At 42.5% G+C, this 23,715-nt stretch overlaps 1 protein-coding gene across 5 annotated transcripts in view; it reads left to right on the top strand.

Moving 5' to 3' along the window:
• Nucleotides 1-23,715, top strand: part of TEAD1 (TEA domain transcription factor 1) — a 231,676-nt gene that overhangs the window by 151,388 nt on the left and 56,573 nt on the right. For 2 of the 5 annotated variants that reach the window (XM_087821739.1, XM_087821741.1), the window contains exons 3-5: nucleotides 16,947-17,011; nucleotides 19,377-19,439; nucleotides 19,529-19,591. In XM_087821739.1, the coding sequence (XP_087677865.1) occupies nucleotides 16,947-17,011; nucleotides 19,377-19,439; nucleotides 19,529-19,591 (191 nt within the window). The remainder of the gene's footprint in view (nucleotides 1-16,946; nucleotides 17,012-19,376; nucleotides 19,440-19,528; nucleotides 19,592-23,715) is intronic. The other 3 variants (XM_087821740.1, XM_016210721.2, XM_087821742.1) reach the window with 3 other exon arrangements.

A 23,715-nucleotide genomic window follows, 5' to 3' on the forward strand; every position in this document is an offset into this window, starting at 1 on the left:
TTGTAGCTGTCAGGAATTTGTTACTATCTGCTAAAGCCTTTCAGCATGAAAGCATGCTAAGGACAGTGCATGTGTGAGAGTGTCTGTTGTGTGGGAAGTTACATTATGCGGTTGCAGAGAACTTAAAACTACACTATTCATACATGCAAGGGGAAAAAAGGAACAGTATTAAAAAGGAAAATCCTTAAAAATATATAGCCATGTGGATCTTTTTTTCCTACCTGCATCTCTTATACACCATGAGGTAGATGGATCGTAGCTCTGTGGGGACAGAAGGGCTGCCTTTTGCCTTTCTTGGGCACATACCCCGAGTCACGCCTATAATAATGGGTGCTCAGAAGGCACTGGCTGCAGAGAGGGCCTCTTCCCTCTCCACACAGCCCTTGAGATGGCGGAGATGGATGCTGGTTACGGAGTGTGCTCCGGCCCTAGCATACAGACTGTACTCACTCTCCTTAATCGTCTTTCCCCAAGTGAAACTCGTGGCGAATGTTGTGTTGTTCTTGGAGGGGTTGTCCCTTCCTGTAGCTACTTGCATTTGCTGGGAAGTATGCCATCTGCCTTTGGTTTGGACCTTGGAGACGGCTCTTTCAGTGTTCAGAGGGAAATAGAAGGTGGAGGAGCTCTCTGGTGTCCTCCGACTGTGTTTGGAAGGAATATAAAAGTAGCTAGATTTCAGCACAGTCTCATAGCATCATAAAGTATGAGACCTTTGGGGAAACTGAGGCTCAACAAAGTTAATAACTTTCCCTAAAGTGAATGACTAGTTAATGGCACAGTTCTAGAATCTATACTTTTCCACACTTCTCTGTTCATATGAGGGAGTCTGGGAAGGTCTCTTTTGAAAATGTATCATGACCTCATGAAGTATAAACCTCAAGGTGACATATGCTAAAGAAATGTAGTTCAGTGTTTCTCAGACTTCTGGTGAGTGGGCTGATCCCAGCCCCTCAAATCATTTCTGCGGAGCAAAGAAAACACAGTCAGACTAATGTTAATCATGGGAGTCTGTTACAATGATGTATAACTTGTCATAACACATTATAATATTACAGAAATATATTTAACTCACGGAACAGTCTCAGGGGGCTCTTAACGCCCTTTAAAGCCATGTTCCATGCCTCTGCTGTAGCAAGCGGAGTGGCAGAGTTCTGTGACACTGCCACGCCACTTTTGCCCAGTGCAGCCTAAGAAAATCCCTTTTGGACCCCCCCCCCCCCCCCCCCCCCGCCCCGCAGAGTCTCCTCCGCTCAAAAGTACAGTTAGTTTTGTCAGCACCTGGACACGGGAAGTTGAGATTTGAGGAGAAGCCTCTGCGGTCCTGCAGTGCACTGAGCTTGCTGGAGAGTTGGAGTCTCTGTTGCCACGGAAACGGCTGCCTCGTTGATTAATGGCGAGCTCGGTGAGCTTCCGGAGGCGCTCCTGCCCGGCCTGCAGATTCACCCTAGAGAAATGCAGGTGGACTTTAAGATACTTCTCTGCCATTTCTCAGGCATTCCCTCCTGAGTCCTCACTGAGCTCCGGAAAATGGGCCCTACGCAGGTTCAGAACCACCGGTTTTTATCTGGCAAGCGTGTGCGAAGGCCATTTCCTCACTTTCCTGCTGAAATCGTGTTTATGCCTGCCTGCCGTGTTCAATAAGCGAATTCTTTATCATGCTGCCTTTAAGAGTTATATGGATTTAAGGGAAAGGAAGAGGGAATGGAAAAATTAATCAAATACACTGAAAACCTTAGTACTGGTCTTAAGGGAGTTATACATTTCTAAGCATTTCCTAACTTTTAATATTCCAAACTTTGTTGTTGTTTTTTATCCAGAATGAAAGATTTGTTTCTTCCCACTCTAGTAAGATGCTTTCAGAGAATGTCTTAGACAAATGTTTTTAAAATAAGTATAATTTCACTAAACGAATTCTCCCCTGCCAGGCATATTAACAATATTGGAAATTGCCTCCAGAAAAGAAAAAAATTTTTTTCCAGCTAATTGTTTATCTGGAAGGATGCAAATGGTGGTTTTAAGCCTTTAAGTCATCCATCATGCCTGGCAGCCTCTTTTGTCTCATTGTTGAGTTTGAGCCAAGAGAGACTCTTTCTTAGTCTTGGGATGGAGATACAGAGGCCTGGTGCTGCCAAATCTGTGTTCTCGGAGAGTCTGAGCCCTGTTCTGAGGGAAGATAATGTAGGCAGACCCGTAGGTCCCCTTGAATTGAGAAAGGTCATGGGTCCTCGTTTTCTGATGTCACATTAAAGTAGGAAGTAACTCTGTATTCAAAGTAGAAGTACGGGACTCATTCCCTCAGTTCTTCCAGTGTCTGTGAATTGCTGTTAGTTTTTAAATGCATTTTTGCGGATGTAATAAAATACTGTTTATAGTCAGCTACAAAGTAAGTAATTACAATGCGGCGAATGAAATTCAATATAACTTTGTCGTGGTTTTTTGAATTTTAATTAAACCAGTCTTAGAGTAAATTATAAATGCCGCTGCTTTTGTTGTGACAAGTGACATTGACAAAATATTAATCTGATGGATTGTTATTCACAGAAGCTAAATGTGTTCTCTAGTCTACAGGCTTTGGGTGTTTGTTTTGTTTCAGTGTTCAGTGTATGTTTTCAAAGATCCAGAGAGAAGAATAAAGTTTTAAAACCACATGAAATAAGAACTCCATGTATGGAATATTCCATTGTTGATATCGTGCCAACCACAATTGCGTGTGTCTCATTATGGCACTGAAACCTTTTTTTTTTTTTAAACCAGATGTCTCTGTGGTCACTTTTTTGGTATCGTTAAAACTGAAGCTGGGATAAATAACCAATTGTTGACTCTGAAGTCTAATGTTAAAGGAATAATCAGCCCATGTTCCTATTAGATCATTTCCCTTTTATTTTACTTTGTACGTTACCTTGTGGTATTGCTCAAAAATAGTGTTTTGTTGGTTGTGTATTTCTTTTATAGCTAAATTATCCAAGTTATTTTCTTTGAGGATTCTTTTTACTTGAATTTATATAATTATCTGTAAAGACTGTATATCTTTTGAGTATATTAAAAATTCAAAAACTGGTTTTTTTGGTCAGTTTATTTGCCTCCCCCCACCATGGCTTAAAACTTTTATTTTAACATTTTGGTGTTTAAAATGGATGTAAAGAATTTAATTCCAAGATCTTCACGTTAGTCCTGCATTTAGTTTTTAACAAGACAAGTTTCAATCCAAGGGTTAAATCTTTATATTCCATTTCTCTCCCTTTGCTCTTCAAAGCTGACCTAGAATCCAAAGGTTAGAGTGAGATCAATTTTACACCATAGCTTTTCTTCAGTGTATTAGAAATTCCCGTTTGAAAAATAGAGCCAATTACTTCTCCGGGGTGCGTGTGTGTATGTGTGCGCTTGATGGTAAAATCACATTATTTAGTCAGTTTCCAAGTATGATTGTTGCCTGTGTTTTTTACTTGGGGATTAAATTGTTGCCACCACCACCACCATCAGATCATGGGGGCAAGAGCATAGAGGTGCGAGACGGCTGTAGACATCCAAATACGACAGCAGAATAATCTCTGCAACAATATGGCAGTGGAGCATTTGCTGACTTCAGAATGCCAGATCAACCCCAATATTTTTTTCAGGGATGCTAAACCTCTTGTAACTGCTAAATTGGATTTGTCACTGAATGAAGTATCAGCTGCTGTTGGACAAGGCCATAAAAGCCAGCTGGCTGGCCCTTTGTAGGCAGGGCTTACCCAACGATTGATATGTTTTAGCACTTTGGGGATTATTGTGATTAAGAGGAAACCATTCTGAATGAGAGAGAAAAGGGGGTAAGGACACACAGACTACAGCTGGTGAACAGCATGTGTTTGCTGCCGAGGAAGTCACTGTTATGGCTTTCTCCGGGTTCCTGTTCTGATTGACGGGTATGAAATCTTTATACGAGGAAGCAGTGTCCTTATTTCCTCTAGTTGCAACTCGCCCTGCAGGGCAGTAGACATTTGGAATGTTGTGGGCTTGAGAACTCTGAATGCTTTTAAAGCACTCATGTGTGCGTGCGCGTACACACACATAGTGGCTGAATGCGTTAGTCTACACACACGAGTTAATTGAGTTAATGTGTAGGGATTTCAGTAATAACAAGTGTCCTGTTTCATTTCCGAGACCCAAAGCTCTGTGCCATGCAATAAAAATATACCTTCATGTAGTTTGTGTCTGAGTCACTTGTATTGTGTAAGACAACTAAATGGAATCTACACAGCCAATGGATTTGTAAACTTGAGCACCTAGCCGAGGGTTTATTAAGTACCGGAACCTCACTGTCTTTTTAGAACAGGTTTGTTTTCAAGAACCACCTGCTCCCAGGAGTGGTAGAGCTTTGCATGGGTCTTGTACTGGCCAAGGCAAGCCCCTCTCTGAGAGGCAGCTGGATGACTAGATTGGGGTTTGAAGTTGCCCAGTACTTGCAAATGCACATGGAGTTGGTTGCCTCTCCAGCCATCCCAGGAGGCTGTGCCCAGTTCATGCTCAGAGTTTGCTCAGCATACCGCACAGGAAAGAGGCTGGTTTGCCAGGTCCTGCAGAGCGTCTTTCCAAGCCTGTGAAAAGCACGAATCATCCAGCAGCAGAGCATGCTTACAGCTGGCCCTTTGCTAGCTTTGATCTGCGAATCAGGCCACACCATGAATGCCCTTATTGTCATGTTATGTGTACACAGTGTGTGAATTATTGAAAATAGGGAGGCCTGAGCCTCATCTGGTAGAGATTACAGTGCAGGCATGCTGGGCGAAGGTCTGTAATTGAAAATCCCCAGATGCTGTTTATTTGGCCTTTGTCACATGACCTGCTGCAGGAAGATTGCCTGAACAAAATGTTGCCTGCATGGAGAGTGGAGCCCACCCTCCCCCTCCCCCAGAGCCTACACAGGCTCAGTCTGTACACAGCTTAAACACCTGCCCACAGGGTTTTTAAAGGCTTAAAATAGATTCTCTCATAGCATTTAAACAGAGGGCATCTTGCTTGTTGGTTTAAACTGCTTAAGCGTTTGTTGTTGTTGACTTGTGGAACCTTCTATCCACACAAGGGTTTGCTGAATAATTTCTTTCTGACATATCCTTGCAAAGCAACCTTCAGGGCTGGAGCCATGTAAGGCTAAGTAATTTGGGCTCTGCCTTTAAAGATTAAACTTAAGTGTGGTGAATGAGCTTGCAGATGAAGCCACGTTAACTCATCTGCATTTTTTCCAGTTCATTCTTACCTATTCTGCCTATGAAAAAGTTGGGATATTTCTTAGAAAATTTGTTTTTCTCTGTTAAATACTGAATGTTATTCTCTTTATGGGTGATGGATTGGGCAGGATGCTAAATCCAAAATTTGATGAAAGTCACAAGAATTAAAAACAAAGTAGGCTGAGATCATTTTGAAGAAGGAACGGCATTACATTTTCTAGGTTCTTTCCACTGGGAATAAAATAGCCACTCACCATTCTTTATATCCCCCCTCTATCTCAGTTATGATTGTGGGTGCCTCTTCCATTTCTAGGAGCTTAGGATGAGGAGAGGTTCCATGGGTATTTCGGCATTTCATGGAGCATTCAACTAGGCCAGCGATTTTCAACTGGTGTGCTGCAAGAATTTTTAAAATATGCAATACCTGACTATTTAGTCAGAGGCACTGACCTCTTTTCCCTTAGATTATCAAATATATATATAAAAAATAACAGCCAACACAACAATAGCCATCCAGTGTGAATGAATCAAAATTATATATATTTTTTCTTCCATCAGTAAAAAATGTATTTTTTGGTGCACCGCAGAACTTTAGTAATTGGTTTATGTGTGCCATGAGATGAAAAAGGTTGAAAATTGCTGAACTAGACAATGAGTTCCTCGAAGGCAGGAACTCTGTTGTATTTTTCTTTATTTCCCCATGTCAGCTTTTGCTGCTTTTCCCGTTCCTTCTCCCTCCCTCTCTTCCTTCCTCTTCAAAGAAAACATTCAGTCACTACCTCCTTTGTTCCATGATGTCACTTCAAATATTTTTTCTCTTCCAAGAAGGGGCTAAAATCCATAGTAGCACTATCCTTAAGTAGCATGTTCTCAGGACAGTGCCAGAATTTGGAGGATGGGGATCTATGGGAGCATGATGTGGACCCTACCTTCAAGAATCTCATAATTTGTCAAAGATGAGTGAAAACACTCCTAGGAAGAGTGTAGTGTGGCAAACATAGTGCTAGGTGTGTGCATGAAGTATGGTGAGCTGAAGGGGCAGAGCAGACCAACTGCCAGGGAGCTGGGAAGTGCCATTCGAACTGGGTTTTGGCAACTCAGAAATCAGTGTTCAGCAAGTCTGGAGGGAGCCCTGAGGATAGCGAGGAGGGAGGGGCCCATCATCCAGCCGAAGGAAGCAGTACCCAGAGTGACTTGACAGTGTGTGTAGAGAGCTGCAAGAAAAAGGCAAAATAAGTGAGTTTGTCCATGTCACATTTTTATTTCTTACAGGGAGAATATAGTGCATATTAGCTGGGTAATTAGAAATTTAAAAGGAGAATAAAAATGGGTCAGCTCTCCTGAATGTAAAACTCACCCGAGAAAGGTAATCTGTTTGGTTTACTTGATCACTTAATAGGCCCATTTCATAGGCCATTGCGTTCTCCTTAATGATTGGCCTGTACATTATTGGCATTGGCTTCTGGTTTTGTGATCAGTCAAATGCTGTCTGAGCATGGCAACCACAGGAGAAAACATCTCTGGACTTTTATCTGACTGTTCTTCAGTGTTTACTCTCATCCTCCTAATACTCTGCCCTTTATTACCGTTGCGTGGCTTCTTGCCTCATTTCTCCTCCTAAACCATAAGCTCCTCGATGGCAAAGGATATGTATTTATTCCAGCATGTGTCTCCTGCAGTGCCTAGCACAATGCCATTTACATAGAAAATATTCCATAGATGTTATTGAACAGGAAAGGGGGGAGTGCATTGGGGCCAGATTATGCAGGCCTTGGGTGCATAGAGAGGAGTTGAGGTTTATCCTGTTTTGTAGATAGTGAATGCAGAACTTTAAAAATGGTGTATATGCAATTCAGTCCACTTCATGGATGGGTTGTGTCCCTTTCTAAGATTTTGTTTTCGTTAAACACTTAGTCATGAACTTGTGAGAAGCTCACTAACTATAGAGGCTATTTTCAGAGCAGTTGGTCTAAAGTTAAGGAATAATGAACTTGGGAGATAAATCCCAACTCTGTCACTTCCTAGGGTGGGAACTTGGGCAAGTTTCTTGACTTCTCTGAACCTCAGGTTCAGCATTTGTACAGTGGGAATAAGGTGGGTGTGAAGGTTGAATATATGAGTATCTAAGCACAGTGCACTACCTAGTGCTGACAGCACAGTAGGCATTGAGCACATGTATTACCTAGCTTTCCACTATCTCATTTTGTCTCTACCTACCACACAAAATTATTCCATTTAGCTTAACCCCCACAGTTTATTTTCTCCAGTTTGCATGCATTAAAAAAATGCCCTTTATGTTCATGGATTTCATATTATTTTTTTAAAAATTACATGTTTAGCATGTTTTCTAAGAGGCAGGTAGTCCCATGTGAGTGTCATGTTGATTTAATGCTTGCATAATTCACTTTTGTGTAGCTACTATTATAGTAGTTACAGAAGTCAACACTTAATTCTTCTAGGGATAGTTCTGTTTTCACACCAAGAACTAAATTCCAGAAATCCAGTGGGGGACGTGCTTTTTAATGCAATGCCTCCAGCCTATTCAGAGAAATAATTTTATGATCTGCCACAAATTATAAGAATTTTGGCCACAGTTAGCCCTTGGCAAAAACTTAATTTCTGCTGTTTTGTTCCATGATGAATGTATTCTAAATTAAAAGGTTATTGTTGCAGGTAAGTAGCTTGCATGATGCCGTCTTAATGTTAAGATACCACAATAAAGGGTTCCTTTTACTGTACTGGGAAATAGTGTTTATGGCCATATCATTTTGAAAATTTAGGGTGATGCAAAGATTTTGAGAACATGTTCAGTATAGCATGGAAAAGATGTTCAATTTCAATAACACTGAAAGTAGAAGCATTGGAGATTTATACTGGATGTCATGTGGCATGTGGTACCATATCCTGGACAGAAACCTAGTATATCAGTTTAAGCAATGAAAACATGAGCCAAGTGCAGTGACATTGCATAATAGTTACAGGACCACCTTAAATTATCTTGGGGTGCCACAACCTCCATCTGTTGCTGCTGATGCATACAACAGTCCAGCAGGGTAGGTGCTTTACCCCCCTTTTACAGGTGAGGAAATAAAGGTCGAGAGAAGTTAAGTAAGTTGCTTATGTTCACATAGCTAATAAGTACAAGTCCAGCTTCCCTAGAAAGATCTAGGCAATCATACATCTGAGTTAAAAAAAAGAAGAAGAAAAACCAAGTCTGCAGCATTGCCACCATTACAGATTCTCCATTAACGACGAGCAGTTTTTAGTCCTTGGAATGTGTGGATTTCACACTTCTCTAACGTCAAATAATTAATAAATAAACAGAGTGTTCTTAGCAAAGTTTTTCATTAACAAGGCTCTCCTGGGTTAATGTTGAGATTAGCCTTTTTCTGGGCCAGGTCCCTGTTACCATGGCATGTGAGGTCAGTGTGGGGAGGGAGGAGCGAGAAGGAAAAGAGCATGTGTTGGTGTCACTTGTGCCAACTTAAGAGAGCAGAACAAAGTTCTGGAAAATTGTGCTGCCTGTCACTGTAATAATCGTAATTGTAAAAGGGCTTACGGATTTCAGGTGGTATTTTCAGTGCTGTCCAGTTTACATAATCTCTTTCTAGATCATTTTTTTTTCTCATTTTTCTTCATATAGGAAAGGAGAGCTCATTTATTCATTCATTTATTGAAAACTTTTATTGAGTCTCTTCTTCATAGGTGCCAGATCTGTGGTTACAGAGAACTAGATAGATTCTTTCCATGGAGCAGTTACTATTCCAAGCAGAGAATGAATAGTCCCATAGATAAGTAATGGCAGTGCAACAGCAGCAGGTGCATATGCTTGGCACATAGGGGTACAAAGGGAGAAATAACTCAGTTCAGATGGCTCCCAGAAGAATTCAGGGAAGAATACTTCAGTTGGGGCTTACAGGGATGAATAGGAGTTTGCAGGAAAGAACATATAAGGACAGATGGTTTTACAAAGGCATAGAGGTATGGGAAAGCATGACAATGACTTGGGGAACTATATGAAGCTCCTTGTACTGGAACAGAGGAGCCCTCTACAGGAATGGGCTGTTAGGCCTAGGCATCAGGTTAAGGAGTTTATGTTTTTCTTATAGTGGACAAGGAACTATTAATGTAGGAGAGCAACATCATAAGGTGTGGGCATAGTTCTCTGTTTCACAAGGAACTCCTACCAGAGCCAGAATGTGGGCAGTGCCCTGACACGCACAGAAGTAATGCACTATGGGTCCAGGACAGAGTGGTTAATCTGTGCTTTTCTAGTCAGAATGAAGCCATCCCTTCCCTCCTATACTAAGCAATTTGTTTTTAACTCACAGTGTCTTTTGTTTAGTTTGCTTTGTAATATTGTGGTTTTTTCCAACCATTGGTCTATGAGTTGAGCTCCAGGCTCCTGACTTCTCTATAGGTCCCATGAATCGTGCATGTTGCAGGCATGCTTTGAGTGGGGTTTTCTGGAGGAGACCCCATCTCAGCTGACCCTGGAACGATTTCAGTTGCTAGTCTTAAGGGATATTGCAAGTGCCTTAGAAAGGCAGGATGTTTCAGGGAACTGGAGTTAGGTGTGCATTTTGATGCTGGTAAAGTGGATTAAGGTGGTGGTGATGAAAAATAAAAAGTTGGGGCCAGATGGTGGGACAACATTGACTACTATGCCAAAGCAGCTTGGCTTTTAGACTGTGGCCAGTAGGGAGCCATTGAAGGTCTTGAAGCAGTGTCATGGCTAAACCAGAGCTCTCTTTTAGGTAGCTGTGTAGGATGGATTAGAAGGGAGAATAACAAGAAGAGTAAAGTATCAAGGCTGGTAAAATTATTCGTTAGAGGATCCAAAGGCGATTGTGTAACACCTCTTTATTGCTTCATAGAAAATGAGCCGTTAGAAAAACTTACTTTATTTCTACTTATTTTCCTTCTAGAAATAATTACAATTAAAAGAAATTCTATGCAATGTAGCGGGTTGTATTCAATACATAGCATTAGACATTTTTACTTGACCCTTGTAGACTAATGCAAATGAGTGATTTGTAAGCTCTCCCAGTAAGATGAAGGGAAACACAGTGTTTTATGGGGCTATCACTTGATTATGTTATCAGCTGCCACCGTGTGATAGGAACTCCGAGAAGGTGGGACTTGGGTTATCGCCAAGTATTTTGAAGGGATGAGAGGAGTAAGTTCTGACTAACCAGGGGTTAACACAGCTATCCTCTGTGTATTCTTGCTTCTAAAGTTGTTCTTTAGAAGCCCCTGGGTGAATGCAGACACAAGATATTTCAGGAACTTGCCACTATTAACCCCCTGAAGGCCATCAGTCCCTTTTGTAAACCTTTAGATTGAGAACACGCAGAACCCTGGCAACCCAGAACAAGCTGCCTGGCCCTTTCTGGTGATTTTCCACATTGGTGCAGATTTTTGGTCAATGATTTATATTGGGGATTAACCGAGACACTGGTGTCTAAACTTCCTCATTGGCAACACTCCTGGACTGGTTCCAGTGCCCTTTTTCATGAGCCTTCCTTAACCCCCAGTCTTAATCATGTACCCCTCTCTCACTCTGGTGCTCCATCCCTGTCGTTCAGTCATTCATTCTCTCAGGGTTTCCTTGGTGAGAACCTGCTGTATCCTGGCACCAGAGGCACAGTGATGAGCAAAACCCAGTCTGTGGTCTCTGTTCCTGTGGAACGCCCTGTCTGGTAGTAGGGGAGGCAGGTGTTCATTCTGCAGTCGTTCGAACACATGGAAGGGAGCAGCTGTGATGCAGGCTGTGGATGAGAGTTTGGAGGAAAGATAGGGTGATTTGACACCGTTCTCATAGGTGAGAGTCCTTCACAGGTATAAGCTCCTTGAAGGCAGCGGTGGCCCCTTTTTACCCCCATAATTCTAGCATGTTGTTTGTGCTTTTGTAGGTGCAGTTGGTGTCTGATTAGTGAGTGACCCTCCAGCTTTGGTAGCCCTTCTTCCTTTCCCAGTGTCGCTGGGACAATGGCAGCAGTGTGGAAGGAAAGGTTAATTATTAACTTCTCACTGGTTAGTTAATAAAGACTCCTCACTGCCTCCTCTGGCCATATCCACAGATGTAAAGTTCCCAGAGCTTCAGGACAGAGTCATGGAACATCCCTCTGTAGACCTCTCCCTGACTGATGACACTTGGTCCCCGTGGTGTCCCCTACATCTGTGCTTCTAGATTGCTGACTTTGATATCCTAAGATACTTTTTCCTTTAGATGAACCTCAGCTGATATAAAAGGGTCCATGGCTATAAAGAGTTTTAACACCATCTTGTAGAAATGGAAAAGTCCTTTGTACACCACTCTCTGCGTGGGGTGCTGCTGCTCTGTCCTCCGGAGGACTGAGCCGTGCTCCATGGTGGTGTCACTGTGGAAGGCATCTTTCTTTGCTTCTCCCCACTGGGTCATCTGTTTTTCTTTTTTCTTTTTTTTCCATCTGTTTTTCTTTTTCGTTTTATGTTGGTGATTTAAGGTCACACCTTGGGGGAAGCAGAGAAAAGATAGATGCCATTAGTTGTTATTCTCAGTGACTTGATGATCTGGATGGAGCCATGACATGTACCAAAATGACAGACTCTAAGACAGAAAGGTTACAAGCCAGCAGCGAAGAGGCCAGGTCAAGGGCTGTGGATGTTTAGGGGGAAGGGAGGTATCTTCAGCTGGAAGGCTTATGAAGGACAAGGCATTTGAAAGATGGATCAGAATCCAGACATGCAGAAATGGGCAAGGGCGATAAGGGCTGTGGAAGCAGTTTTGCACTCAGGTGCAGAGCTCAGAAACCTCAAGGTGTTAACAAGGAACATTCTAGTAATCTACTCATGTTATTAGGCTAACTTAGGGTTTGTGGAGACCCTGTGGTGGCAACCATAACATTGGTGCCCCTTTGATACAGCTTTGGTCTTGCAATCAAGAGAAGCTTGAGTTTTGTTTCTGATTCTTATTCTTTTAATGTGGGAATACTCACATATCCCCCCCAGTCAAGGGAGGGCCAGCAGAGAGTTCCTCAGAGTAAATAGCTAGAGCCCCTTCCCCAGATCCAGGAGAATTTCAGCCCTCTCGGGGTGTGAATTTGCCTAAGAAATGGTTGCAGCCAAGGAAGGGAAAGGTCCACTTGTTATTCCTTTCTTTGTGGCTCCCTGACTCCATTCAATTACAAAGTGGCTCTTAGGCTGTTAAAGCCCAGTGTCTCTGGACTACAATTTCTAGCCACAGACCTTGCATTTGCTGTGCCTCAAACATGACCTTGAGGCCACATCCCATTACGCACACAGCCCACAACAACGTTAACCAGTCTTCTTTCTGTCTGGGTAAGGCAAGCACAGTGCAAACTCTGGGCCTTCCTGCAGAAATCTCTCTCTCTCTCTCTCTCTCTCTGTTGCCCCTTTAGCAGGAAATTTCATGCCAATCGGGATGCAGGAGGTGCTAATGATGGGCTCATTTTCAACTGTGTTATGTTATTTAGGAGAAAGGAAAAATAAAATATAAAGTGGATTGCAGTGCCTGGTGACGATCATAGTATGAAAGTGGCAGGTCAGGCTGTGTTTATCTTTGCTGCTGCCTGTGGGAGAACCAAGGGCAGCTGCAACTGTTGAATCTCAGACTTAAAGAAGTGATAGGGTGTGCATTTCTGAAGGAAATTTCATGCTACAGAGAACCAGTAGTATAATGACACTGAGTGGTGAAGTGCGACATTACCACTCAGCTCTATAAGCTAGTACAGATTTGTGGAAGAAGAATGAAGGAGATGAGTCGTGAATGTTGTGGATTCTATGAGTATAGAACCTGGAGACTCCTGGGCTCAGAAAGAGAGTGTGCAGTGCCTGGCAAGCTTGAGGGTTAGCAGGCATGTGTTTTTTATTGTTGTTTTTTAAATGTCTCAGTTTTCTGCTTATGTATTTAAATAAATGGGGCTTCCTCTGTCTAAAATGGTCTTTACCTGCCCCTTCCATTCCACCTGTCATAATCAGCCTTGTTGCTCTAGTTAGTGATATGCACACTGAAGTGTTTAGGGGAAAGTGTTATGCCTGCCACTTAGTTGTAATGTTATGGCAGCACCAATAAAATAAGATGGCTTGGTAAAATAAATAGAGGAATGGAGAGATGGGAAAGGTATTTGATAATGCATATATAGAAAAAGTGAATGGTAGATTCTAGGTGGTTAGGTATATAGTGATCACTGTAAAATTCGTTTTGTAAAAAGCTTTTCTGTATGTAAGAAATTTTTCATAATAAAATGTTGGGGAAAATATAACCTATCCTTAAAGGCCTAGCTTATGATCCAGCACTGTAGGAAAGGCTTTCTAGATTCCCTGAATTACTTGCGGCTGAATCCCCACACATGTTACTGGAACCTCTTTCATGGCAATTGTTGTCATCTGATATATAGAGCTGATTTGCTCCTGTATCTTAGCCTTGCGTTGCACAGTGAACTCTTTGTTGGCAGGCAGGCTGTCCTCCCTTTATATCTCTGATGCATCAGACAGGCATCATAAGGCACAGTTATGTGGGTGGAGATGGTCCCCACCCACATAACTGTAGGATTAGTTTAGGAATATCATGATTAACTTTAAAGTTAACTTTGTTGAAATTCATTTTTGTAATTAAGGTTTACTGGATAAAGTACCACTGTGTGTGTGTGTGTGTGTGTGTGTGTGTGTGTGTGTGTGTGTGTGTGTTTTGAAGGGGGAGAGAGAAATGAGGGTTAACATTTACAATACCCAACATCCTGATCATGGCTGCAAACAAGACTGTGCTGTGTGGACGGAGGCTCACTGCCCGTTACATCAGTGATGGCTGGTGCCACTGAGCTCCCTGTCCTTGATAAGGGAATTCTGTATCTTACCACAATTCAGACTCAAAATTCTGGGCTATATGGATTCACTCCCTTTAGAGAGCCATGCTATAGAAATATAAACAGGTCTCAGGACATTCTATCAGGATCACTAACAAGAATCTATTCAGAACATAGTTGATTTTCCCCAAATATGTATAACCCCAAGCAGTCAAAAAGATATACCAAAATCATTTGGAATGGCATACTTATTTTCCCAACAGGTGAGCGTATTTTAATTCTGGGAAGATTTAGAGAAAGGATGCAGTTTTGAAGGGTGATCTTATAAAATACATGTAAAGCACAAGGAGCTTGGGAGCTATGACAGGCTTTTAGTGAAATGATGACAGTGGCATAGTGCTCTGCACACAGTAGGTACCCAGTGAGGGCCTGTTGTAGAAGTACCAATTTTTAGAAGTACTGTAATCAACATATGAGTTGATATTGTTTAACTCCAGGGGGTTCCATTTGCATAGACTACAGGGAGCACAGTCAAGTGTGGCTGTCCTGGATGTTGACCTCATTCATTCAGCCAAGTGCCATAAGAAATGAAAAGTTAGTTATATAGGTGATGTGTCGCACATAACAAGTAATTCTGTCTGCTTTCACAGAAAGTAAGCAAGTGTGGGGCATCTGGACAAAGTTCAGATGAAATTGCATGTAATACAGAGCCCTGAATTTATTTCATCCTGGCCATTCAGGTGGCCCTGAACAGGGTGCACAGTGAGGCCCTGAGCTGGAGGATGCTTGGCTCCTCCACAGACATTGTCATTTAGGTCTGGCTTCTGTAATTAGGCACTCCTAGCTGGACTCTGCTGTCAGCGAGCATTTGAGACAAATTGCAAAATCTGTACAACCACCTGAGAGATGAAGAAGTAGACCAAATGACACTACAGGAGATATTGGTAGTTCTCAAAAGTTTAAAAGGAAATCCTTAGAGAAGCAATCCTCAAAACTGAATTTCCAGGTCCCTTTTCTGTGGTTAAAGGGTAAGTTCAGTTACAGAATCAGGATCTTAGGGGATCCTGACAGTCTGGGATGACAGGTTTAATCTATCAGGATGAAACGCAATAGAAATAAATGTCAGTTTCCGTGTTTGGATCTGGAAATTCTAACTAAGCATAAAAAGACTGGGCACAGGATGGTAGCCCATATGAAAAGAACCTAGGAGTTCAAATTGACATAAGTTCATAGTTTATTGTGGTCCCCCCAAATCAAAGGCAGTGCGGCATGAACAGGGGGTAGAGTTTAGGATAAGCAAGGTGATGGACCCACTCTGCTCTGTGGATCTGTCACAGCAGGAGCATCACTGCAGTTCTGGGCTGCAGGCTATGAAAGGAAAATGACAAAGGATGGTCAGTGTCGGGGGGGGGGGGGTGGGGAGGAATGCTCCAAAGCTTGTCACAGATAACAAAGGGACAGGGTCCGTTTGGCCTGGACACAACTCCAGGAGGACCTGAGAGTCGTCATTAATATCTGAAAGCTAGTCACGTCATGTGCGTAAGTGACTAGCCTTGTTTCTTGTTAAGAGGAGCAAGAAGAATCTGAGGATGAAAGTTAGAAGAAGCCACAGATGAGATGGGCCCTTTTATTCTTAAATGTTTTAAGGTAAAACGGACCACTTCCTGAATTCTGGAAGTGCTGGCTTCGGCTAATAAGGACTTCCACTTTTAAGGGTGGGAATGGATCACCCAGAGGTACTTTCCAGCCCCAAGCTTCACGATTTCTTCGTCTTCTAGTGGTGACTGTGTATTGCACGGTCCTAACACAGGCAGATGGTAGACAGAGCCATGGGTACAGGAATATTCTAGGCAGTGGTGGGACCATATTTAGAATCCTCAGACAAGATTGCCCTAAAGACACCCTCCATTGGTCTTCATTAGTGCTGCCAAGTTTTTACTCTGCCAGGGGAGGTCTGGTGATGTCGTTACTCTCTTTCAGCAGAGGCTGTGTTATTCCCTTGTTTATCTTGCTGTGTGCCCAGCTTTGTGCTGTGTGCCTGGTGGGACGGGAGGAGCTTTGGGGAATAAGACAGAGTTCTTGCTGTCTTCGGGTAGTATGTCTGGGAAGTAAGGCAGCAAGCACAAATTATACAATTAGCTATACAGTTATGATTATAGTTAACAGTTTGGACCCGTGTCTTGTAAGAGTGGGGTTTTACTTCATGTGGTATTACATTTCCCCACTTAGCTTTGGGGCTATACTTTCCCATTATATTATAGTTCTTCTGAGTCAGGTTATCTGCTTGAAACTTCTCAGTCTCCTGGTGGGGTTCGGATGGAAGGGATTTGTTTGTACTTTTAGATGTTTTCTTTCCCCCAAAGATTATAAAATTCTGAGGAGGCTGAGTCCTTTTTCACCAACACAATCTTGTGTGTAGTTGCTAGTGCAGTGACTGCTTTCAGGGGATGTCTGCTTTCATACCGCTAACTTACCATTGAAGGGTTTCTGTGGCCACAGCAGTTCATTCTCTTGTGGCTATAATGACTCTGACTGGAGGCAGCTACAAGTAGAAACCTGGGTGTGGAGGAATGGATATGGAAAATAAGACTTGAACAGAACTGGGTTTGCAGACGCCCACACTAATCCTTGTATGTGTTGCTTATACAAGTGACCACCCATTTAGATGCAAGCATGCAAAGAAACAAAAAGGCACATTTTTAAAAAGCAAATTTCTATCCTCAATTGCTGATTGTAGTTCATAATTAATGCCCCTCATTTTATTTTCCCATAGTAAATATTTTTGCAAACAACAACAGTACTGTTTTATTTTTCTAGCATTAATAAACTTACAGCTGCAACTGATTCTGAATTCTATTCTTAGCTTTCAGAGGCTTTTTTTTTTTTTTTTTTTTTCATAATCCACCTTATTGTAAATTCTTCTTTCTTGCAGGTAGAAATGAATTGATAGCCAGATACATCAAACTCAGGACAGGGAAAACGAGGACCAGAAAACAGGTAAAGTAAACTACCTGGAAATTGTGCATGTCAGCGAATGGCCCAAAGAGGCATTTTGGCTGCAGTGGCTGTCTGTGCTTTGGCTCCTAGGAGCCCCCAATTTGAGTTCCCTGTAAGGACGTCAGTGATGTTTAAATTGGTGTTTTAAATTGGCTCAGTTTTCACTGTTCATCATTTCAGTGACCCTTGACTATGTGGTCTTCAGAGTTCTTTTTATACATATGGGAAAGTTTTACTAAGGACAGTGTATAAACTGCTCCTGTACTGTATTTTAAGTTATATTTCTTTCCCAAACTATGCATCTGCAAATGCTAGAAATGCTGCAGGTGCAAATATACATGCAAGTCATGAAATTTTGAGATTTTGTGCATTGTAAAATCCTGGAACGATTACGTATTAGTCATCATTTCAATGAAAAAGTAACACTAGCAGCCGTGAGTATTGGCCTGAATATGATACTGAATGATGTGCGTCCAGGGAACTGTTGCTCCTTAAGCTATGGCTTTTTGTCAGTAGCTGCTGTGACTGAAATGAAGTTACAACTTAAATACCTTTGTTCAGAGCAGTGACAGGAATTTCCTCTGCCCTTTGTCAGGGCTCTGGCTCTCCTCCTTTCTGATGTAAAGCAGCCCAAATCTCTGACCCAGTTCAGAACTGGAATGGATGAGAAATTTGTGTTTAACTAAAAACAAAAAGAAAGAAAGGGGAAGGGGGGGGGAATCAAACATCTCATGGGTGAGTTGTTAACAGAAAAAAAATATATTTTTTAATGTTGACCTATGCTGATGAATCTGTGGATTTTAAAAACTATAATCAAACCAAAAGGCAAGCTCAACTGTGGTCTCATTAAGCCTGAGCAGCAGATTCCAGTCCTCTGCTCAGTGATGAGTTGTTTTCATGAGTGTTTATGACGGGGGAGAGCTTTTCCCCAGGAATGCTACATGTGCCCCAGCCGGGAGCCTGGCTGCTGAGTCAGCACAGAGGGAAGTGGCCTCCTGCCAGTGCTCAGACGCAGGACATTGTCTGTTCGGTGGATGTTCCCCCCGACAATGGACAGTGGTCCTCATTAAGTCCTAGAAGCACATAAGAACAAAATTCGGGTGGAAACAAGTAAAAGCAGGAACCGGATGGAGGGGTGAAGAGGATGGGGGAGTTCCTGCTTCTCCGTACTTAAAAAAAAAGTGCAAATTGGAAAAAAATTAATAATTTAAACTCAAAGACAAAGTTAAAGATAAAAGGACCTTTTATTGTCACAAATCCCGTTTTTTAGAGTTGCTACAGTGTTTAAAAAAAGTAATTGTCTCATAGCCTGAGTCGCTGAACTATTACATGGGAGGTCCTAAATTCCTGAAACAGGTAAAAACAGACAAGACCTAATTCCCCAGCATACGGAACGTGCTGGACCTGGGCTGTCTGCTGTTGTGTGAGCTGTGCTCATGTGCCCAACCCCTTCACTGGGGGACTCTACTAAATTTAACCAAGTCCCATGGAAAAAGATGCAAATTTGTTTACTCAGTGGAATCACTGTGTCTCAGAAGCCAGGCTTGGCTTGGTTTCTACACCCCGGCATCCTGGGGATGTTTTTAGGCAGCAGTTGGTGATACCTCTCCAATGTGAATTTGTTGTTCAGCAAATCCGTGTGGTTTTCAACCCAGATTTTTAACAGGATGGCTGGCTGGCTGTATTCACACTTTGTGCTTTGTAATAATATGCAAATCCACTTGGCGCCCAGTCAATACCCAAAAGAGTGAAAGGATTAAAGATATTTATAAGGGGGAAAAAATGCTCTGCTAACTGGGTCTTTCCATTTCACTTTGAGATCTAATTTACATGTCAGTATTATTTTAACATTTGCTACAGAATCCAGAGCTCTTAATGAGATCAGAATACAACCGACAGCTTCAGCTTTTTGATTCTGCAGTATGTGCTAATTTATGGATCGTCTCTTCTAAATTGAGAAAAAGGGATTTTCCCTCCTGATACTGAGAAGCTATAAATATTTTCATTTACCTCTACCCCCACCTTTTTAATTTTGTAACAAAAACAATCCCACTCTCCCCCTCTCATCCCGTGCCCGTGATTGCTACCGGGTGAGAAAAAAACTAGATTAGCCTAAACTTTCCTCCTGAATCAAGTCACTGCAGCGATGACCCAGTCTGAAAAGCTGAGAGCAGTGCTGGGGGCTTGGTGTCTGGCTGGGACTGTGTATTCCTAACTGCAGAGCTTTGTTGCGATGCAAATAACCTCCCCATCCCCACCCCACCCCACCCCACACCCTCCTAAGGAGTAGCAATTTTATATTTGATTTCCTTTTTTGTTTTGTTTTGTTTTGTTTTGTTTCCCCTCATAAACCCGAACAATGTAGGTGTCTAGTCATATACAGGTCTTAGCAAGAAAGAAAGTTCGAGAAATTCAAGCCGCCATTAAGGTACGTCTGGCTTGCCCAGTTGTAGGGGGCTTTTCATCTCCATGGTTACAGGCTTTTCCTTTGTTTTCCTCCCTTCCCCTACCCTGCAGGTGTCTAGTCACATTCAGGTTCTTGCCAGAAGGAAATCTCGTGATTTTCATTCCAAGCTAAAGGTATGCGCTTTCCTGCTTTTTGGCTTGTGGTTGCTATGCATCTCACTTCCTGTTTTCCATGGTGACTGGCGAGCGCCCGGTGCTGGGATTCATTCTCGTAACCTAGTTTCCTCGCATGTGAGAGCTGTTTACATTGCTTTGTGTCTAATCTCTCTGTTTCTGTACTAGCCTCACATTAAGCCCAGTGTGTGTGCGCGCGCGTGTGTCCCTAATAACAATGCAAATGCAGCAGAGAGCTGGTCTTGATAACTTTTCAGCACAGAAACATGATTTTTTTTTTTAACCTTCAAATATCCACCAAGCAGCCCTGGGCTAGGAGAAGAAGAAAATTCCAGAGAAACAAAGTTGACGTAGAAATTATAAACAAGAATCATTTCCACAGTGGTCATCATGAAATTACTTTTAATAAAATATTTAGAAATTAATTTGTGCTTTTTATGTATTTTCAAGAATACCCATGTAAAATGAAAAATACACCCTTTTCATGTAACTTTTCATGTGTTCTTCCAACACAGAGAGTATTATCTGCCAGATTTCTTCCTCAGTGCTTAATATTGTTTTCTAGGTTAAAAAAGAAATTTGAGGTGAGGCCTTAAAAAGAAAGTTCTTAAAGATGGGAAAACTGATCAAATCCATTTTTGCAATTCCATTTATAATTGAGTTTACTTTAAAATGTTTTTACACGTGCCTCAGTTTCTGTCTCTTAAAATATATTTCATAGCAAAAAATGGAGGCATGGACAATATTTTAAGTATAAGTTCTCCCTTCCAAAATTTGCAGTAAAGCATACGCGACCCCCCCCCCCCCAATAATGGTCTGTTTTAGAAATGCAGAGATTATAGTTTACAAGGAGGCCTTTTTGTAATAAAAACAAATTTGCAGCTCATATTGTTTCCATTCCCATATGCCATTTTTTGTTCTGTTCTGTGTTTTTTCCACACATTAAGTAAATTTGTGTTTTCATTGTAAACCTGAAGAATAAAGTATAATTTCACAGCACTGAGTGCTGAACACTGGGACCCTTCCCAAAGTCCTGCAACTCTTTTTATGCAAACAAGTCTGGCTGTGGAGTAGCGCTAGTTACCAGGAAGGAGCATTTGGTGTGCCCTCTGCGGTGGGCAGCATGCTGGCTCGCTCTCACGTGTGGCTGATGGTGGCTGGCTTTTAGCTGCACTGGCTGAGCAGTCGGAAGACTAAGATAACTTCTTAGATCCTGCTTTTTAACCAAAGGTGCATTCCTCTCTATGTGGACGTAACTACTGCAGTATTTGCTCAAGTTCTGACTGTTTCTAGTTTCTCTGAGCTAACGGATTAATGGTGTACAAAGAAGTTTACAGACATCAATTTTGTGGTTCCATCTGCAATGTTATAAATTGCTCTATTTCTGCTCTGTCTGTGTGGTTCCTATAAACTCTCCAGGGCACTGCAGCCCTAGACCAAAAGCCCTATAAGATGAATGAAGCTCTCCTGTTCAGAAGGGTCCCCATGGGGTGCGGGAAGCACTCCCTTTCTCACTTGGTGATTTTAAGAATCTTCCTCAGTGAAAACAATTTTGCCATTACTTTATATGCACCATACACACAAACACACAGTTGTATTTGTGTTTGTTCTTAAAAAAAAAAAAAGACTTCCCCCCACTTGCAACCCTGGCCCACTCTCCTTTGGGGCAGCACAAGGAGGAGGTGGAAACAGAGACAGTTGGGTAGCAACTGGCTCTGAATTTCAGCTCCAAGAACCACCTCCATCTTCTTACAGTTTCTTTCCTCCCCTACCACATTATTCTTGGGAAAATGAGGCTTTTGTTCTTCCCATCAGCTAATACCAATTGTGTGTTCCAGGCATGGCGTTCATCACGGTGGGCAGCTATGCCCATAACAGCCAACCCCTTATTCACAGAGCTGGCCATGCAAATGGGAATGTGAAATTAGGGCACTGTTGGATACGTGTTAGCAGAAAGAGCCAAAATAAAACGTGGAGGGAATCCCAGGGACGAGCCGCATGGAGAACGTGCTGCTGTTTGGGAACTAACAGACAGCAGTCCGTGTGGTGCAGAGCCTGTCTGTGTTCTCTCATTTACCTGTACTACAAAGGAAGTTTCATTAGTCAGATGTTGAGGAATAATATTTAGGAAACCAGGGTTCCAGGAATTTAATTGACTTGCCAAAAGCCACCAAGCCTAGTAAGTGTTGAAGTCAGGATTTGAACCCAGATCTTTCTGAATCCTAAACCACTGCTCTTTCAAACAGGGTGTTACCTACTGGAGATGGGAGAATGTTTTCAAGTAGAAGGCTTCACCCCAGCACATACACTAGATGATCTATCACCCCTCCTGTTCCTTGGTGCTAGGCAAGCAGCCCTTACTACCAGCCTTTCCTCAGCACTCACATTTTAGAAAGTGAACTTTTAACTTTGAGCTTGTGTTAAAATGTGGACTTAATTTGTGATTGATACTGTGGTGATTGTCAGTAATTTGGGGTGATGTGATCCTAGCTGCTGAGCTGCTGTGTCACCACTCTGAGGCCATTAGGACAGTTGAGGAGACTAAGGCTATCACCTACCTGCAGAGATGCCGCTGCCTTGACCTCCCATGGGCATTTTATGTTAAGGGTGCCCTCGTTAACCTTCCTAGCCAGCCATCACCAGGAAGTGGGCTCAGTAGGAGAGAGAGATCTCACCATTCCACCTGCACTTGCTTGTTCAGCTCTAGAGTCTAATATACATTAGTGGGAGACAGGGCTGAGCCTCCCGCTAACATCATTGTGGGGTCAGGCTGATAGCCACGTCTTCTTGGCTTCCCACACCAACTAATGAAATAAACTCACTACAGAAAGTTGAAGTCTTCCCAACCAACAACAAGGACAGCTTCTGGGTGAGCACTGGGGGAGGCAAACTTTTTATAAAGAGACCTCTGCTTTGCCTGAAAAGATGTAATAAGGCTTCCTGGAGACGGTGGCTGGTGACTGACCATCTCAGGACCTGTCCTCTCAGTTCCTGCCTCAGGCTGCTTAGTGTCTCTTCACAGGCTGAGAAGTCTAAGGATTTCTGTTCTCTGGGGTGGACAAAGGTGTGCGGCCCTCCTGTGAAGACTGAAGCCAAACTCCATTTCCCTGTCCTCCCTTGGAGTTTGAATAAGTGGTTTGCTCACACCTGGGACCACTGACAAGTGTGGTTCCATGTGCGCCCACTTGCCTGTAAACCTCTCTTCGCTTCCTGGGGAAGGCTGTGGTAGAATTTTTTACTCTAGTGGTTTTCTAGACATTTTTAAACAGCAAAACTCTTGTTTCAGATTGAAATCTTACTTGAAACCAATATATAGGGGAATAAAAGCTGTTCGAATTGAAGCCCACACTCTCATCCTTAGCCATGGCCTCTATGGCTGTTCTGTTGAGTAAGGTTTGAGAACCAACACTGCTTTAGGCAGAAGGAAAAGGAGACAGCTGCCTCTCAGCTGGCCCTCCCACCTTTACAGGAAGGCTCCTGGGTTCCATTTAAAGCCCAAAGTGTCTAAGTTCTGTAGTCTGTTCTTCATACTTCTCTGAAGAAAACAGACTCCAGAAGAGAGTGGTCATTCTCATGTCACAGCTACGGATGTGTCATCCTAACTGCAGAAGTCTTGAGTTAGTTCCAAAAGTCAGCGTTATGCTTCTGCTAACGGCAGTGCTCCTCAGAGTGCTTGTCTGTGGACCAGACCACCCCTTTCTGTGTGTGGACTTTAATTCTATTTTAATTTTTATCACAAACTTTGTTATAGTAAAAGTTTAAGATTCTATGTAGATTTGAACTCTAAAAGCACAGAAATGGTGATTTAATTCAGTCTAGTAACCTTCTCGTTGAGAATCCAGTGTGTTCTAGACTCTTTAGTACAAGTTGGTCACAGAGAGTTAAGAGCAGAGTGTCTGTGCTTGAGGAACACTAAACTTTTCTGTTATTTTTGGCTCCATTTGGGGAGAATACAAGATTTCCAGTAGATTATCCTCAGCTGGGGGTGGGTGGGGCTCTGCAGGAGAAATTTAACAGTGGTGCAAAGATTGCATAGTGAGAGGGTGATTAATTCTGAGGGTGGAGGAATTAAAGAAAGCCTTGTGGAGGAGGTACCATTAGAACTGAGCAAAGAGGAAGGCGGA

Source organism: Miniopterus natalensis, chromosome 11 (genome assembly GCF_054644295.1).
Source record: "Miniopterus natalensis isolate mMinNat1 chromosome 11, mMinNat1.hap1, whole genome shotgun sequence".
In the NCBI taxonomy this organism is placed as follows: domain Eukaryota; kingdom Metazoa; phylum Chordata; class Mammalia; order Chiroptera; family Miniopteridae; genus Miniopterus; species Miniopterus natalensis.